At 51.9% G+C, this 18,418-nt stretch overlaps 1 protein-coding gene across 12 annotated transcripts in view; it reads left to right on the top strand.

Moving 5' to 3' along the window:
- Nucleotides 1-11,069, top strand: part of DRD2 (dopamine receptor D2) — a 198,352-nt gene extending 187,283 nt beyond the window's left edge. For 11 of the 12 annotated variants that reach the window (XM_081281183.1, XM_081281190.1, XM_081281189.1 and 8 more), the window contains 6 exons: nt 2,662-2,771; nt 3,772-3,908; nt 5,076-5,266; nt 6,197-6,283; nt 7,829-8,156; nt 9,741-11,069. In XM_081281183.1, the coding sequence (XP_081137309.1) occupies nt 2,662-2,771; nt 3,772-3,908; nt 5,076-5,266; nt 6,197-6,283; nt 7,829-8,156; nt 9,741-9,934 (1,047 nt within the window). In that variant the 3' untranslated portion in view covers nt 9,935-11,069. The remainder of the gene's footprint in view (nt 1-2,661; nt 2,772-3,771; nt 3,909-5,075; nt 5,267-6,196; nt 6,284-7,828; nt 8,157-9,740) is intronic. The other variant, XM_081281188.1, reaches the window with a different exon arrangement.
- The last annotated feature ends 7,349 nt before the right edge of the window (nt 11,070-18,418 follow it).

Raw genomic sequence — 18,418 nt, forward strand, 5'->3', positions numbered from 1 at the left:
CAGTGCCTGACTCAGTGCTTAGTATTATTATAGTTAAAAGGAAGATTTGGTGGAGGCAACTCAGAGCCTGTCATTCATGTGGCAGCTTCACATGAGCGAGATGTCAATGAGAGATGCCCAGAAGTGCAGAGGAAAGAGGCCTTGGTTTCACGAGAAAACCCAGGCCAGTCCTTCCCCTGCTACCAAATCTTCAGGAGACACTGGGCAAGTCTGATTTCCTCTGTGACCCCAAGTGGGACCATATCACTTGGAAGCGATAATCTCTCTTGTCATGCTTTTTGTCTACTGAGTACTTTTGACATGTGATCTCCTCTTTGACAAGCTAGATTGCCACTTCCAAGACATCTTAGGAGAGAGCAAGGGATGTTCAAAGAACTTGCCTCCCACTCCAGCCCCACTCAGTGATCACTTGCTGGATGAACTTGGCCATGCTCTGTGGCCTCTTTAATCTTTGATTTTCTCATCTATGAATGAGAATTAACAATCCATTCTTGTAATAGAGATAAAGTACAGTGCCCACTGGAGATGTTCTATAAAATAGCCGCTGATGCCTTTTCTTGGGTCTTGGAGTCCCACTGCTCCTAACTGCTCAGTTGCTTCCTGGAGCCATGGGAGAGTGGTTTGAGAGTTCCCTAATGTAGAGACTGTCTGAATTGTTCGCAACTGTGTCCAGGAGACTAGGTTAGAACCTGGCACACACTAAGTTGACCAATAATTTTGTAGAAAGGACAGCAGGGAGGAGGGAAGATGAGGAGGAGGACGCTGGTAGCTGAGACCTGGTTCCCTAGGGACATGCAGGCAGCTCCCTGGTCCCATTCCCGGGGGCACTTCCAGGTGGGTGATAGCCAGAGGAGCTTGGGATTCTGCCTTGTGGGACCTTGAAGGTAGACTGTGTTTATACCAGGGAAGCCCCTTCTGTGCCCACTACACCCACCCCCCCCAGTTGACATCCAGCTGTTGGGGGCCAGGAGAGGCCTTGGGATGGGCCCCTACTTGAGCTCTGAGAAGGCAGTGCAGCAGGAAAGGCCTTCTGTCTTTTGGGGAACTTCTGTCTTTTTGTCACCTCCTGTGAGGCGTCAGCAGCTTCATTACTCATTGCTGAGTTTAATTGCACATGTTTGGTTTTATGCGTGAGAGCAGAAGAGAGGGCAGTCGTGAGCATGAGCAGGGTTATATTAATTAGCCTGCTGTGATGCTCAGTGGGACATTCTGTGCATGCTGACCTGCTCCAGTTACGAGTGGGGCTTTCTAGCTTCTCTCTATCCTCTGGGTAAGAAGCTAAAGGTATCCTCAGGAATTGGGGCTTCTTTAGACTCCCAGGGCTGTGAGGGCCAGCCTGCTATGTGAGGGTGCACGTTTGTGTATGTGGACGGAGGCATAGGGATGTGTGGATATGTGGATGGGAGGGTGTGTGTGTGGTGGGGGGAGGATGCAGCAGGGTCCTTCCAGGAGCTGGACCCCTCATTTCCCATTAGACCAAGGACAGGTCACTTCAGCAGCCCAGCTCATCCTGGTGCTCCTAAAGCTCTGGCCCAGAATTCCCTTCTTTCATTCTCCAAGTATAACAAGGAAGCAGGCATTTCTCCCCTGTTTCATAGAGATCTCTTAACATATATCTCTTAACATACACTTTGTGTGGAGAGGCCTGCGTGGCTCACTCAGAACCCAGGCCAGAACAGGACTGAAAGCTGAGCCAAAGGCTACAGGCAAGTCACTGTACTTTTCTGTGGCTCAATTTTCTCATTGGTAAAATGGGTGTTCATTATCATACCCAGAATTTAATTTACAGAGGTATGACTGATTGATCCATGTCATTGAAAAAAACCCTGCTACTTACAGTTCTGCTAGGAATCCGGTGCAGCAGGCCATGCAGGGCTTCCAGAGAGAGAGCAACAGGCTTGGGTCAGGAGGCTGAAGCAGGGGTGAGGGGAGGGCCCAGGACATAGGCTTTAATGAGGTTTTCATGGTATATGCAAGGCAGGACGAAGTAAGCAGTTAAGGATTGTCTAGTTTGACTACTACTAGCAGCTTTGGGCTATGGAGTAGCTCCTAGTTACCTAGTACCTGCCCTGGCATAATTTAAGACAGGAAAATATTGGCTTGCTGTGTGACAGCGTAAAGGGAATGGTTGGCTGGTGTTTGAGGTGGTATGTTCCCAAGTAAGTTGGTCACTATGTTTAGGAACTAACTAGCCTGGGGAGGGGCACCGTCTCCTTGGGTCTGTAAAACTCCCAAATAGCAGAGCATCAGGAACATAGAACAAAAGAAAATATAATATAGTTGTTCCTATAATGAATGGATGCCAAGGAGACAAACAGAGACTCTAAGAAAACTCATGATGGTCACACAAATGTTTCACAGATTAAGGGTCAAAGTTGAGGCCCTCCATGTAAGAGGGGGTGCTTTTCTTCTAGCACAGTTCTTGGCACAAAGTGGATTTGAGTGTTGGGGAAAAGAGGCCAGGGGCACAGGCCCCAAGGCCCTGCAGGTGCTACTTCCCATTGCAGTCCCCTCTCCCCCAGGCCCCAGCTGGAGACCTACAAACCTCCCACAACTGTCCTCTGAGCCCATGGCCTGCCCTGCCCCAGGGTGGTCAAGTCACAGGACCTAAACTAATTTCCCCCCTCCTCCTGTCCATCCGTTATGTTTCTTTGTCTCCAGGTTGTGGGTGAGTGGAAATTCAGCAGGATTCATTGTGACATCTTCGTCACTCTGGACGTCATGATGTGCACAGCAAGCATCCTGAACCTGTGTGCCATCAGCATCGACAGGTGAGCCCAGCCAGGGTGGGAGCGGTGACTCTGCCATTCGCCTTTTTGGGTGCTCCACCTCTCCTCGGGCTTAGGCTCTGTCTGTGGTGCTACGTGGCTGGCTGTGTGCATGTGAGTCCATGTGTTTATGTGTGCAGGTGTGCATGCGTACGTGTCTGTGTGGCTAGGCTAGTACAGATTCCCCAAAGAAAGGCCATCTGTGGACAGTGAGGTCACCAAGAATTCCAGATAGTGACTGGTTTAAAAGTGAGCTGATTCCCATTAAAGCCCCCAGCTGTATGACCTCCTACTTATGTGAACTTGAGCAGATTGTAGAAGCTCTCAGAACTTCTGGTTTCATTTTCTAGACCCTGGTGATAATGACACCCCTGTTTGAGGCTGCAATGTTTTGTTTTGTATGTTATTCCAGTATAGTGGTCAAGGAGGCCCAAGCTGTGCCCACTTACAAGTTTAAGCTTAGAGTTTTTCACTACTTTGTGCAAATATGTGTCACACACATGCCCAGAAGCTCTGTTCCTTCTCTCCTCACAGGATTCTTAGAGGATTTAATAAGTTAATGAGTGAGAAATGCTAGGTAGAGGAATGTGAGGGAGGATTATAAATAGTACCATTGCTATTATTTCCTGCCAAATGAGGCCTAAAGTTGCCTCATAAACAAATGTTTCCACCTTTTGTGGGCCTAGATCAGGTGCAGTAAGTGTAGTTTCAAATGTGCAATGACCCAGGCCATGGCCCTTCAAAAAGCCTCAAATCTGGCTGGGGCCATTGGAGCAACAGCCATAGCCCAGGAGGACACAGTACCTGGCTGCTCATGAAGTGCTTGATTGGGCATTGCCAATTCTTCTCACTGAGTATAGGCACAGGAAGGAGGGTTGAATGAGAGTATCATGAAGGCTTCATGGAGCTGGTCAACTGTCCAGCCCCAGGGATCAATGGGTTCTACAGAGTAAGGGGTTCCTGGACCTGCATCCCAGACTCGGCCCCCACCCTGCCCTTGCAGATACACAGCTGTGGCCATGCCTATGCTGTACAACACACGCTACAGCTCCAAACGCCGAGTGACAGTCATGATTGCCATTGTCTGGGTCCTGTCCTTCACCATCTCCTGCCCGCTGCTCTTTGGACTCAACAACACAGGTGAGTCTTGATTTTTCTGCCTGTGACTCTGCTCTGGGTCCCTGCTCCTGTGCAGGACCCTGAGGGAGCTGAATTCCTGGCACAGTTAAGGGTGGAGGTCCAGTGGAAGCCCATTTGCCATCCTGGACAGAGGCCAGGCTGGATGTCCTAAGCCCAGCCAATCTCAGAGGTGCTCCAGGCTGGGCTAGAGAGAAAACAATGGCCTGAAGCACATGGAGTTGAAGGAGGACTGGGGAAGATGGTTCAGGAGGATGTTTGGCTATCTTCAACTTTGTTTATTAAATTAAAGCTCAGCAGACTCACAGACTACACATGAGTGTGTATATGTGATGCTCAGGCATATGGCGGGGGATACTGGACCTTCATCCACTCCCGACAATGGTAGTTTTGTGATAAGGCTGCAGCCTTGTAGGTCAGCTGAAGCCACTTGGAGCAAGTAAGAAAGAAACAGGAGGTGAGCCAAGCTTGAGCCCCTTCCTGTGGGCAGAGTCAGGAGCATCTAGACAGAAGCAGCACAGGACCCCTGCCAGTATGGAGCTATTTCTTGCCAGGGAGCCATGAAGGTGCCTCTATGGAGATCACAGCAAGACAGGCCATAGTGAAGCCCTGCAAATATGTGGTCTGAAATCTGAGCGTCACAGGAAGACATTCCAATAGGGCTAAGTGTGCTTGAGACAGAGGATAGACATCTGGTAGACCTGGAAGCATATAAAAAACATTGGAACACAAGTGGGTCCAGCAGACAGGACCATATTATCTTGTTCCTAAAGTTAGAAGGTGGTAGACCTCCCCACCATATACAGGAAAGGCTACAAAAATGGTTAACTATTCTGAAAATGATTTTCATGTGCCATTTCTTCTGAATATCTTGGCATTATTTGTGTACTCAGAGATGACAAGACTAATAATCAAGTGGCAGGAAATGGTAATAAGAAAAGTTGGAAGCAGTCAATCCCATCCTGGCTTTTTGCTCAGTTGTGGTTTTATCTGTGATTTATGTTGCATATTTATTTACATCTAGGGTTCCTAGGCAACCTTAAACATCCAGTCATATTCTTGGTAAGATTGCTCCTCGTTCTCATGAGGAGGGAACTGTGCCCTGGTGGTGCTGTGGCCCCAGGGCCAGCTGACCCCCGACCCCCACTTCCCTGGGCTCTCCTTCCCCAGACCAGAACGAGTGCATCATTGCCAACCCTGCCTTCGTGGTCTACTCCTCCATCGTCTCCTTCTACGTGCCCTTCATCGTTACCCTGCTGGTCTACATCAAGATCTACATCGTCCTCCGCAAGCGCCGCAAGCGGGTCAACACCAAGCGCAGCAGCCGAGCTTTCAGGGCCAACCTGAAGGCTCCACTCAAGGTCCAGAGATCCCTCCTCCCCTCCAGGCGCCCCTTTAACCATTACCAAGGGGGCTTGTCCCATGCTCCCGTGGGACCCTGGTACACCACAGCCAGATGGAGGTCCAGGCTGAAGGAGCTCCCAGGAGCTGGACTAGGGCATGGATCTCAGTGGAGTGACTTGAATGTCCAGGAGAGGGAGGCCGAGTTTGTGGTGGGCCCCAAGGGGAAGGAGAAGTCTGCTTGGAGAGCTTTGTGAATGAGCTCCGCAGATCTTCTTGGCTCCTCTCATCTTCTGCTTAACTTCTCCTTTCCTATTCTGGCCTCTGTCTCCCTTTCCTTCCCTCTGTCTTCTTCCTCCTATTTTCTTTACCTGCTACACTCTCTGTCCTGCCTGTGTGCACACCTTCTGCTTCCTCATAACCTTTCTCTGCTCCTCTCTCGTCTCCCCACTCTGTCTTGTGAATTCTCCCCTCCACTCAGTCTTCCCTGAGGAAGACGTTGTGGGAGGCTGGAAAGAATGAGAGCTTTGGGGTTAGACACATCAGGTTCAAATCCTGGCACCACCACATTGGGTTAAGGGATCTTGGGCAAGTTGCTTAACTTCTGGGAGCCTCGTTTTCCTCATCTGTTAACTAGGAACCACAGTGTGGACTTCACAGAGTGGTCTTGAAGATTTGATGTGAGAAGGGCTGTGTGTGTGTGCCTAGCATGGTGCCAGACCCTGATTAGGAGTTCCACAAAAATCAGGGTCCTTTTGTCCCTCGTCCTGCTCACTTCTCATTGCAGTACTGATCTTCACCTTTGCCTGGCTGTCTCCTATGGTCCCTGCTCTCTGAGCCACTATTCTAAGCCTGAATTCCACAAGGAATGCCCTGCCTTGAGTTTCTGTCCCCTTGCCACCGTGCGCCCTCACTGTCTTGTATGACCCGTGTGCTGGCTCACTCCACAGGGCAACTGTACTCACCCCGAGGACATGAAACTCTGCACCGTTATCATGAAGTCTAATGGGAGTTTCCCAGTGAACAGGCGGAGAATGGTAAGTGTTCAGGTCGAGGACCCAGAGCCAAGTCTTGCTGCCCACTGGCTGTGATTCTGAGGCCTCACCTGCTGGCCACAGGGAGAAGCACATCCCGGCATGCCCCATTCTGCCTCAGCTGTGGGCAGACTCACTATGCACCCTTCCAAGCAGGTGCAGAGCAAGGCACCTCAATTCTGCAAGGCACAGATATGTAGAAAATTGTTGAGAGAAGGGACTTGGCCATAACGATATGTTAAAAACGATGATAATGGCTCTTGCCACTTCTTAAAACACCTACCATGTTCCTAGTATCTCATCAAATCCTCACCACAACCCTAGGAGGTAAGTCTTATTGATCTTATTAATCTATAGTTCACAGAAGAGGAAACAGAGGCTCAGAGAGTTTAAGTAACTCACCCAAGCCTAAACAGTTAGTGACAGAGTGTATATTTGAACCTGTGTGACTTCTAAATCCACGCCCATATTCTTTCAACCAGCATATGCTGCTTCTTACAGACAGGCTGGTTCTGGGGTTGGATATGGGGAGGCTGAAGCAGAGTAGCCAATGGGGGCTGGTGAAGTACATCCTGGAAGTTGAACCCAGAGGTGCAGAACTACAACAGATCCAGGCTCTTCCCAGAGAGAGTAGCACCAGGGCCCAAGCTGCAGGTGTTTCATTCCAAAGATGGGCAGAGAATAGGTCAGAGAACCTGTAGAGGGCCACACATCCAGTTCAGGTCAGTCGGCCTTGGGAAGCAGATACACAGCATTCACCTGCACTGTAAGGGCAGGACTTTTATGAGGCAGGTGCCAAAACCAGAACTCAGAATGTGGTCAAGGCAGCCACCTAGTTAGAGCACCTGGGCACATAGCCAGGCTACGTTTCAGAAGCTGGGGGTAAGACCTCCAAGGCCTCTGACAGGAGAGTCTAGGGGAGAACGAGAAGGCCATGAGTGGACCTATGCCAGGCTCCCCAGGCCAGACTGGCAGGGAGGATGTGGGCCCACAGGAGTCCACCCTTTAGTTCCTGAGTCAGTCTAGCCACCTCATGTGTGTGTGTGTTTGTGTGCTGGTGCAAGAGCACTGGGCCAGTGTTTCAGCCTGGCAGGAAGAACAGGGGTGGCGCCCTCCAGGCAGTTAGCACCTGAGTTCTTGGAGGCAGGACTAAACATCATTCTGGAACTATTATCCCTAGAAGTCTGCATGGCACCTGGCACTTAGCTTGCACTCAGCAGGTGTTGCTTGGGTAAGAAAAGAGGAGTACCTGGCTACTAAGACCCCAGAGAGTGGTGGTGGGGTATTGGGGGTGCATAGGGTTTGTGCTGGAAGGGCCCAGGGATGGCCCTGCAAGCAAAGACTGTCATGGTCCTGAGTTCTGTACCTAGACAATCCCTACCTCACAGTGATCATCCTCCTTGCCTTTCTGGCAGGGTGACTCTGGTGTCCACAGGACTCTTCAGAGGGGGAAAGGAGACAGGTGGGGCAGGTGGCCCAGGGGAGACTGGGTGCCCAGTGCCCAAGAACCCACCTGGCTTCACCCAGAGCTCTCTGCCTCTGGTACAGGAGGCTGCCCGGCGAGCCCAGGAGCTGGAGATGGAGATGCTGTCCAGCACCAGCCCGCCAGAAAGGACCCGGTACAGCCCCATCCCGCCCAGCCACCACCAGCTGACTCTCCCCGACCCATCCCATCACAGCCTCCACAGCACCCCCGACAGCCCCACCAAACCAGAGAAGAATGGGCATGCCAAAGACCACCCCAAGATTGCCAAGATCTTTGAGATACAGTCCATGCCCAATGGCAAAACCCGGACCTCGCTCAAGACCATGAGCCGTAGGAAGCTCTCCCAGCAGAAGGAGAAGAAAGCCACACAGATGCTCGCTATTGTTCTTGGTGAGTGGGCTCTGGATGCCAGTCAGCCCTGCTCTGCCCTGCCCCACCCCAGCCCTGTCTGGGGAAAGTGCCCATTGCTGCAGATCCTTGACCCTGCCATATCCTTCCTGACCATGGCTGGAGGGTCATAGGTTGGGTATTTTTTGAGAAACAGACCACTCCCATGGTAGATTGTCTAGTTCTGCTCCCTTTGCAGATGGGCAGACCGAGGCTTAGCATGGTTACCGAATTTGACCAAGGAAGACCCAGGTTTGAACTCAGGCAATCTACTCCAGAGTCTGTGAATTTCAACAGCAGACCGCAATGCTCCAGAACCTCATGTCTCTGGACAGGCATAGGGATGGTGAAAGCATTTTATAAGCTGCAAAGCAGTGTACTTACATATATAAGCATTATTACTATGTTTTGTTATTACTGCTATTTTTAAGGAATTAGGAAATTCACCTTTGTGTTCAGTGAAGACCATGTGGAACCAGAGCTCTGAAAAGATAAAAGAGGACCTTAAGACGTGGCCACTGGTCTAAATAAAGGAGTGGCCCTGCCCACTACACAAAGCTTTTAAATAAAGTTTTACTAGAAAACCATATAATAAAAGTCAGAATCCCAGTTATAGACTAGTAGGGGTAATTGGGGGAAGGGACTGATATGACCCTGCCATCTGTGTAGCACCTGCAATCCCCTTTGACAGCCCAACAATCCTGGGATGCGAGTGGACAGGACCTGCTATCCTCCTTTTAGGAATGGGAACTTGTGATCACAACAAGTTAAGGGGCTGACCATGATCCTGTGGCTGGGACATGGCAGGGTGGAGTTGGACCTGAGCCCTCTCTGCAGTCCAAGGAACTATGCTCCAGGGCCCAGTTTTTCCTAGACACCATTTGCCCCACTGGAGCTGGTGATGCTGGAGAAAGCACCCGAGTCAGACAACAGAGCAGGCAAGAGGTCACCTAGAGGCACAGTCTTCAGGCGTGTCCAGCAAGGATGTGTCCCCAGGGGGAAGATGGAGGGCTGGAGCAAGAGCCTGGCCATGTCGGAGCTTAAATAGACTGGCATTCAGACCCTAGTGGTGCCGCTCAAGAGCAGAGTGGCCTTGGGTACCCCTCAAAGCCATCATAGCCTCAGTTTCCTGTCAACTTCATGGGGGACAATATGAGAACTGAGTGAAATGGTCATTTAGTACTCCCTTTTCCCAAACTCTGTGTCCCACACTGCCTTGAACATATTACCCTCTGCCAGCCTGAGGGAGATGTTGTTCTCAAAGGTGACTGGGAAGCTAAGTGGGTATCTTCGTTGCCACCGCTGACTTGGGTCAGAATGCCAACATTTCAGATTTGTTCACAAGCTGCTTCCCCTTCCCTCAGAGACAGGTATTGTTACATCCTTTTGACAGGTGAGGGCAATGAGGTTGAGGTGAGTGAAGGAAACTTTCTCTGAAGTCAAGTGTCAAGCAGGTCTGAATCCAAGACCGGGACTCCTGATACAGTGCTGCTGGAGCTAGGGCCCAGCCTTGGTGCCCCACCCCCCTGCCCCCGCAGTAGAGCAGGGTGTGCCGCTGGCCTCTGCCTGACCCTGCACTCTCCCCAGGCGTGTTCATCATCTGCTGGCTGCCCTTCTTCATCACACACATCCTGAACATACACTGTGACTGCAACATCCCGCCCGTCCTGTACAGCGCCTTCACGTGGCTGGGCTACGTCAACAGCGCGGTGAACCCCATCATCTACACCACCTTCAACATCGAGTTCCGCAAGGCCTTCATGAAGATCCTACACTGCTGACTCTGCCTCCTGCCTGCACAGCAGCCTGCTTCCCGCCCCTGTCCAGGCCGGCCGGGCCTCCTCCCTGCGAGCTGTGGGCAGAAAGGCCTGGTGGGCTGGGCCTTCTCTTCACCCCGCAGGCCCTGCCGTGTTAGCTTGGCTCTGCAACCCCCTCTGCCCACGCACCCTCAGTCTGCCAGGGTAGGGCAAGGGAGCCGGGAGTGGTATCAGTCCTAGGGCTGGACCCATGGCTCAGGGGCAGCTCACAGAGGCCCTGCCCACCTCTAGGCCCCTCTCCTTGGCACCAAAGATACAGCCGCCTTCCTTGACCTTTCTCTGGGGCACCGGGTCTCTGGGGTTAGGGGGGCGAGTCAAGGCTAAGAGGCTGAGTGCACCCTGTTTGTTGGGCATAGCCTGGTTGTCACTGGCCTGTGCTAGGACAGGCAGTGGGAAGGAGTAACAGTTCATACTCCTCAAGGCCCACAAGGGGAAAGCAGGGGCTCTGGCCAAAGCCCCAGGCGGCTTCAGCTCTGGGAGATATGTAAATACCAGACGGAACAACAGACCCCGGAGAAGCCCAAGACAAAACTCTTAGCTCCCTCCCAGGCCCTGATGTGAGTCTCCCCTCCCCACAGCAGTGGACATGAAGTGTCCCTCCAGTTACAGCTCTCCAAGAGCCTTCCACAGCCTTGGGGAGAGGAGGCCTAATCTCCAAGGGTCCTGAGAGGGCCTGTGGGGACAGAAACACCCACCAGCCCCCTCTGCCCCTCCTGACAGCCCTCAGACGTATACCTCCCATTGCAAATGCTGGCCAGCCTGGGGAGTTAGGATTTGGACACAAACTCTGGGCCCGAGTTTGGGGTCATCTGAGGTTCTTTAAGGGGCTGCCTCCTGCCATACTCTGACACAAAGCCTCTTCCCTTTTCTATTCCTTCTGGCCTCTACCCTCTCTCCTTTTCCCTTCCAGTGCCTCTGCCTTAGAGGAGCCCATGTCCGGGAGGCTGCTGAATACCATTTGACCTGGCCTGGCCCTGGCCTGAGGGAAGAGGGGAGCTGCAGCTTGTGGGGAACCCCTGGGTCCCAGACTCTGTAACATCACTATACATGCACCAAACTAATAAAATTTTGACAAGAGTCACTTTCAGGGGCCCTTTGGTGGCCCCGGGACAGCACCAACACCAAGTTTAAGATTCAGGTGTAACCCAAATCCTTGTGTCTGGTAGGGTCCTTCCAGAGGAAAGCCAGGTGTCCCCACTCCTCCAGAAACTGGAATCTCCTAGGGGCCAAGCCTTTGCTCTGCTCACCCCATAGGGCAGAGAAGGCTCCACGTAAAAGGTGACCTTTGAAATGTGGCTTTGCGGTGTCTTTGTCCCTTGTCCTGCCTGACTCACATCAGGCTCTCTTTAGGGAGCACGTTGCAGAAGGGAGGTGAGGCTGAGTGCTATACCTGGACTGCTCTCCCTGCTCTTGGCCTTGGGGCCAGCCCTCAGCTCCATGCCTTCTGGGGCCACAATTTGGCACTGCCCTGACAACAGGAATTTGGCTCTTTAGAAGTGAAATATAAATCAACCCAGTGAAAAAAAGAATGTTCCTACCACCTTGAGAATAACAGCCATGATGACAAACAAGGTGGTGGCACCCACGGGCTCAGGCTCTGGGGAGCTGTCAGGGCATAATTTGCATGCTAAATACAATATTTTTAGCACCAAAGTTGGGAGCACTTAACTTGCCCTGAACACTTAATTATGGACTTTGATCTTCTCACTGAACCCGAATGTAGCACTAAACCTTGTGAGAAGTTCCTCTCCCCGAAGGTGGCAAAGTTCCTCATTCCAGAAGGTGGGCAAAGCAGGCCCCTGGTGTAGCTCAGGATGGCCAATAACCTAGTGACTACCTCCTGGGGAGGGCAGCAGACCCCAGGGATTATAGAAACCCTCAGAACCTCTCAGCTGTTGAACCCACCCCACGACCAGCCAAGACACACACAGGCACACGTGTGTAAGCACCCCACGTCTATGGATGATCTTGACCTGGATGGGAGCTTAAAGTCTGTCTCATCATTAGCAGTCTTATGAGGACAGACAAGTTTCTTTGCTGAGAGAACTGAAGAGGTGACAAAGGGAGGCAGAAAGAAGGAGGGGAAGGAAGGACTGAGAAAGGGAGGGGAAGGAGCCCTAGAGCAATCTGAGGAGAGCCCTGTCAGAGAGAAGAGGGGAAGAGGGCAGGGCAGGGGCGGGAGGCGGGGCAGGAGAAAGTTGCCCACAGTTGTCACGAGGCTTCACATCTTTCATCCAGACAGCAGATTGACAGCTAGAGTGGGCAGGGGGAGGGATGGGCTCCACCCCTTCTCCCCTCAGCTCTTCAGGGGCAAGGGAATGGGTGGAATGGGACCTGGGGACACAAAGGGTGGAAGGGGGTGGCCCAAACTCTGGCTCTCTCCAAAGAGACCCTGACCCTGACCCTGGCCCTGGCCCCTTTCTCAACGTGGTTGGTGTAGTGGGGGTGGGAAGGAAGCCCTCCAAGTTTTCATTCCTCACTACCTTTCTCTGCACTCTGTCTCTGTGGGGTGCCTCTGAATCCAGGGAGCCCTTACTTGCCTTTACAGCAGGCAGAGTCTGTGCACCCCTGCCCCTCCCTTCCCTAGGACACAGCAAGGGTCACCACCAAAGGGCCAGACCCACTGGGTACTTTATGGTTCCTGAGTGGGAAACAGAGTTACAGAATTACAGAGGATCCAGCTATAACTGCCAGTCTTCAGGCTTCAGGCTCTTATTCTTCCCCAGGTGCATTTGGAGGAGTCCCAGGTGGCCACTTGCTAGGGAGAGGTCCTGGGGACTTGAAAGCGAGTGGTCCAGCAGCCTGAGAAATTGCATCATTTTATCCATCCACCCACTCACTCGTTGTCTTAATGAGTATTTATTGAGTAATTATTGTGCTCCAGGTCCTTGGTAAGGTGTTGGGATAGAGCAATAAAGAAGGTGGTCTACCTTTGGGGGTTCACAGTCTGACGGGACAGGCATTAACCCAGTACTCACACTATCGTATGAACAATCCATTTCCCCTGGAGCTGAGCCCAGACAAGGTGTGAAGACCACTGCCAGGATCTTGGGGAGGACAGCACAGCACAGGTATGGGCTGCACAGCTCTAGGCCACAATTTTTCTAGATGGTGTGTGAGGCAACAGCCCCAGAACACCTTGGCCTTGAACAAGCCTGTGGGGAATTGGCAAAGGCAAGAAGACTAGACACAGAACTTCCTGGGTGGTTGGGGCAAGGGGGCCCTGGAAGAAGCAATTGCAGCTCTTGCTTCCCAGGTGGTCTAGGACAGGAGCAGACAGGTTCTTGCAACTAGGAGCATTGAGGACTGGCCTGTCTGGGGGTCGTGTCCTCACCTGTGGCATCCTTTCTTTAAACCATCCCTGTCCCCAAAGACTGCATGGCTATTGCTGCTCAGCTTCCCTATGCCTGCCCACTTGTTCACCATCCTCCTGGGGTCCAGGACCCAGGCTGTGTTGGTAACTTAATCTCTCACCTGTGAAGGAACTGCTGTGGGCTCCCCTTTTGCCCTTGGAGGCCATTCCCATGCTCTCCACTCACAGAAAAGCCTTTCATACCAAGAGGGTGGTTTGCCTGGCTGGCAGGGATGGCCATGACACCCAGATCTCCTGAATCTTCTTATGTCATCCATTTTCCTCCTGCTTCCTGCTCAGCCCTGAATATGTAGTGGGATGAGTTTTTGATCGTCAGAAGATGTTTTGAGAAACACAGAGGGAAAAACTGGGACCTGAGATTTAGGGTGATACCCTAGGGATCCATGCAAATAGTAGTTGGCTGCTTCAGCAACCAAGTGGGTGCGGAGGGCAGAGTGGGGCATAGTTATTAGCGGTAAAAGGGCTAGAGTCTGGACATCCATGTTCCTGAGGGTTCTCTTCTGCCAACCAGGCACTCAGTGCTGCTACACTCAGGTTCTGGTGATGAAGCAGGAAGCTGGTGAGGAGACAACAGAGCATTTTTGGAGCAGAGAGATCACCCCGGCTCTGTGAGATTAAGGGAGAAAGGGGAAGACGGTAGCTGATGAGAACCACTTCCTATTCCTGCTCCCATCCTTATTCTACCCAGGGTTACCCCAGAAGAGGGAGCAAGGCAAGAGCTGCTGGGAAGAACCTTGGCCCATCTAGAGCAACCTTTCACTCTCACTTGAATCCATAGGCAGCCCCAAGATCATGGAAATGCCTCATGACCACTGCACTGGTTTAAGGCTTCCTCCCTTGTGCACACACTCAGCTTCTTTCCTGAGACCTTGAGCTGTGTTGAGGCCAGAGACAGGGAGCCAGTCTCCCCAGAACCTGGGGCAGTGGGAATCAGGTGCTGAAGGTGAAGTGGAGGGTGACAGGTGAGGAAAGAGGCAGTACTATTGTGGGGCTGAGTGGGGCTAGGTGTGGAGCAATGGACCATGGGGAAACAAAGCCAGGACATTCAATTCTCCTGGATTTTTCTGACCATGTCCAAACACCCTGACCTGTGGCTCCCAGGAGCACACAGCATGAGGGAAGAGACATTTGGAAATCAGGGTCTGAATTTCATCCAGAGCAGTTGAGAGAAAGGATAGGGTGGGGAAGAGAGGAAGGAAATTGCCCTGGAGGAGACAAGTTCCATAACCCCCAAGAGCAGGTGCTACTATAGGGTCCAGAGCCAGAAAAGCTGACAGCAGGACCTGTCCCCAAGCCCTCTTTCCTGCCAAATCTCAGGTTCCACCCACCTCCTCTCCCACCTACTCACCCTTTTCCGTAAGTTGCTCTATTCAGCTGCCTGCCCCATTTTGTGTACATACAGACCCTTTACCCATTTGAAGGCAGAGTAGGGTCCAACAAAACAGTTCATCTGTGTGATCCTACCTTCTCCTGGTGGATGCAGACATGCACCTTTGCTTTGTTCACACTGAATCCCCATTGAGTGTTTGGGGCTCCCAGTCAGGCAATCTGTAGATCACCCTCACCAAAGGACCTCAGCAGGCATGAATGACCAGCAGGCTTGTCCTTGCTCTGTAGCTGACACAACACTATTTTAGGTATATCCAAGGGTCACAGCCCACTCCAAGGCACCAAAGGAGAGTCTCTGCTGCCTTCCCAGATGCATTGGCAAAGGAAACCAGGCAGCTGCTCCTTGAGCATCCTCCTTCAAAGCTTCCCCAAAGCTGGATGGTCTGTGTCCTATTCCAAGAGCAATATCCCTCTGATTAAGTGTTGGGAGCTTAATAGCCTTGCCCTTGGACCAGCATGTTACCTAATTTAACCATTACAACAACCCAGGGATCTAAGCATCATCATTGTTAAATGATATGACCAAGGCTAAGGGAGTTTCAGCAACCTAAGTTCATGTGACTAGTGGGTGGCTCAGCCAGGATTTGTACCCAGGTTTGCCTGCCTGGGCCCACTGAACCCAACCTTCCACAGCTTCCCTCCTCTGCCTCAGGCCAACCTTGTCCCTACTCTCCCTACCTTTCATTATATTGCAGCAAAGCATCTGCTGCTTATGATCTCATTCAGTAAGCAGAGGTGGAACACAGAGAGCAGACAGGATGGGATAAGAAACCAGCAGTACACAATGGCATGGCATTTGGCACCTAGCAAAGAAAGCAGACCAGAGAGCAGCCCTCTGCACTGCACTCAGGGGGTGCGGGTACAGTGCCCTTGAGGGGGGTGGTCATCTCTTGCAGCGCAAGCAGAGAAGGTTTCATGGACAGAGATGGGCAATTTGCATCTTGAGGGTTAAATAAGATTCAAGCAGGCACTGATGGGAGAAGGGAACTCAGAGCAATAACATGAGGAACCAGAGACTGGTGATCACAATGGCAAGAGAAGCCATAGGAAGAGGAATATGGGTCTCAGAAGGTCTGGAGCCCTGACTGGAGGCCTGAACAAGTTGGAGAGGTATGTTCCACAGGGGTGGGCAGAGAAGGAATGATCCTGAACAGAAATGACTAGAGCTGCCATCCTTGTATTCTGGGAGCCCTGCCCTACTGACTGCCCTCCTCCTTGCCACAGCAGGAAGACCTGCTTCCTCCTTCTACATCCTCTCCCCTCCTCATTCTCCAGCTGGAGCACCGAAGGGAGCCATAGTGTTCTCACATTGTCCTGTTGAACAGTGAAGGTCCAGAATGACTCCAAGGTTCCAAGTTTGAATAACTTCAAATAGAACTGGGGATAAAGTAAAGAGCAGACCTCAGGAGGGGGAAGAAATGTTCAGTTGGGACAGTTTAAGGATTCAAGTGGAGATGTCCAGTAAGAAATTGGGGCACCCAATTTCTAGTATCCCCCACCCCTAATTTTCTCAAATACGGCTTGAAATTCCACTAGAGATGCTCTTCTTGGGAATTTCAAGGGTCTCACTAAAATCCAACTGTAAAGTCCCTGAGAACCTCCAGAAGACTTCTGTGTTGAGATGTCATGCTGTGTGTTGGTGTCGAGTCTGGTGAAGGTGGCTTGGGAAAGGAGAAAGGGGTGCTCACAGACAATGAAGGGTTGCTTTGGCCAGGCTGGCCCGAACCTATTACTGCTATTGCCTCTAGAAGAAGAGGAATCAAGGAAGCAGGGGTCTACAGACCTCAGCCTAGACTCAGGGTCTTCCAAGTAGCAATGATACCCAGGCACAGTTCTGTCCACGTCGCCATGCGACCCCACTGGTCTCTCCTCAAACTCTTCCCAATCAGATAAACCAGTCACTATCCTTCCCTGTGGCTCTGTCCTTGCCGTTCCTATTGATGTAACTGCACCCAACTCGGGTGAACATGCAGCCCTGACCCTCTCCTCTGGCTCTAATGAATCCTGGACTTGAAGCTCTTTCAGATTTCAGGTTGCAAAAAGATGAAAACAGCCTTGAGCACCCACCTCTCCTCCTCCTCCTGCTCTGATTGTTCTGGGAAGGACAGAACTTCCAGAAGCATTTTTAACTTCTTGTTTTACCTAAGGCTTAGTGTCCAGGAGAACCAAGGGATCTCGTGGGTGGCCAGCAAAAAGCGAGAGGAGGGGACAGTCTGCTGCGTGGCCCATCTCCTCAGGCCTCAGGAACCCCTACTTGGCCACCCAGGAGAAGAAAGCCTTCCCCAGCCTAAGGGCAGCTGGCCAGTGACTGCCTCTGTGGTTATACTAAAGAAGGGTGCAGACAGAAAATGCGGGATGCCCCCTAGTGGTGGTTCTCAGCCTTGGTTGTTCTTCAGAATCACCTGGAAATTGTTCACCATGCTCACAGTAGGATCCTACCCCGGAGTTTCTGGTTAAATTGGCTGAGGGTGGGGTATTGGTATATTTTAAAAGCCCCTCACCTGAAGACTACCATGCAGCTTTGACTTCTAGCTTCTGCTCGAGGATACAAGCCAGCTCCATGAGGCTCCTTGGGCTGGACACAGTCTAGAGACCACAGAAGAGAGGATGTGATGTATCAGCGCTGCTAAAATGGACTAATGAACTCAGTAGGGCTGTACCTGAGGCGGCAGGTTTTCTCTGCCCTGTCCCTCTCAACCCATGTTAATACTAGGCTGCTTACTGGGGACCCTATGCCCAGCCAAATAGTGTGGCACATAGGGGTGGGCCTGCCAACTGGCTCAGCAGTTGAAACTGGCTGTAGATGGGGCAAAAGTGTCCCTTTCTCTGAGAGTTGCAAAACACCCTTGGGCTGGATGGCCACCTTCACTGTGCAGCGTGGAAAGGCGAAGAGAGCAGTATAAGACCCATCTTGTCCTACTCCCTCCCACAGGTTGGCTGCTCTCCTGGAAGCCCCATGGCCATTAAGCCAGGGCCTTCATCACACAAAATTAGTGTCAGAAGCTCTAACCTGCCCCCACCTGCCCCCGACCAACAGGCTAGGCCAGTACAGGGGATGGGTGGACAGGGTACAGTCATGGGAGAGCTGGCTCTCAGAGTGGCTGCTAAGGAGGAAAGTCCATGCCCAGCCAACTCCACATCCAGTCAAGATGACCCACCCCTCAGCTGCCCTGCCTCCTCCCTCCACATGAACTCATACATATTACACACGCACATAGCATACCAGACAAATCACACACACACACACACACACACACACATCCTCCAACTCTCCTCAGCTACCCCCACCTCCCTCCCATGTGAGCTCACACATGTAATATACACACAGCACACACACACATGCATGCACGCACACACATACCCTATGCTAATGCTGCTGGCCCCTGTGTATGCCCTGGTCCCACAGCTCAATGCATTTCCAACAGAGAGACTCAGATTTGCAGTTTTGTTGTCTCCAGGGTTTGAAACCTGTCTGTGTAACTGGACACAAAGAAGGATGGGGCCAGGGGTCAAGAAATAGGTATCCCACATAGGACCACTCAACTACAGCTGAGATATATTTCCTTCACCTCCAAGACACCATGTAGGAGACAGGCATGGGGGCCTGGGCCACCAGGAAGGTGTGGTCAGTGTGGGGACCGGGGACTGACTGAAGCCCTACATGGTGAGCAGGCATTTCCTCTGAA

Source organism: Spermophilus citellus (genome assembly GCF_964194105.1).
Source record: "Spermophilus citellus genome assembly, chromosome: 2".
Lineage (NCBI taxonomy): Eukaryota > Metazoa > Chordata > Mammalia > Rodentia > Sciuridae > Spermophilus > Spermophilus citellus.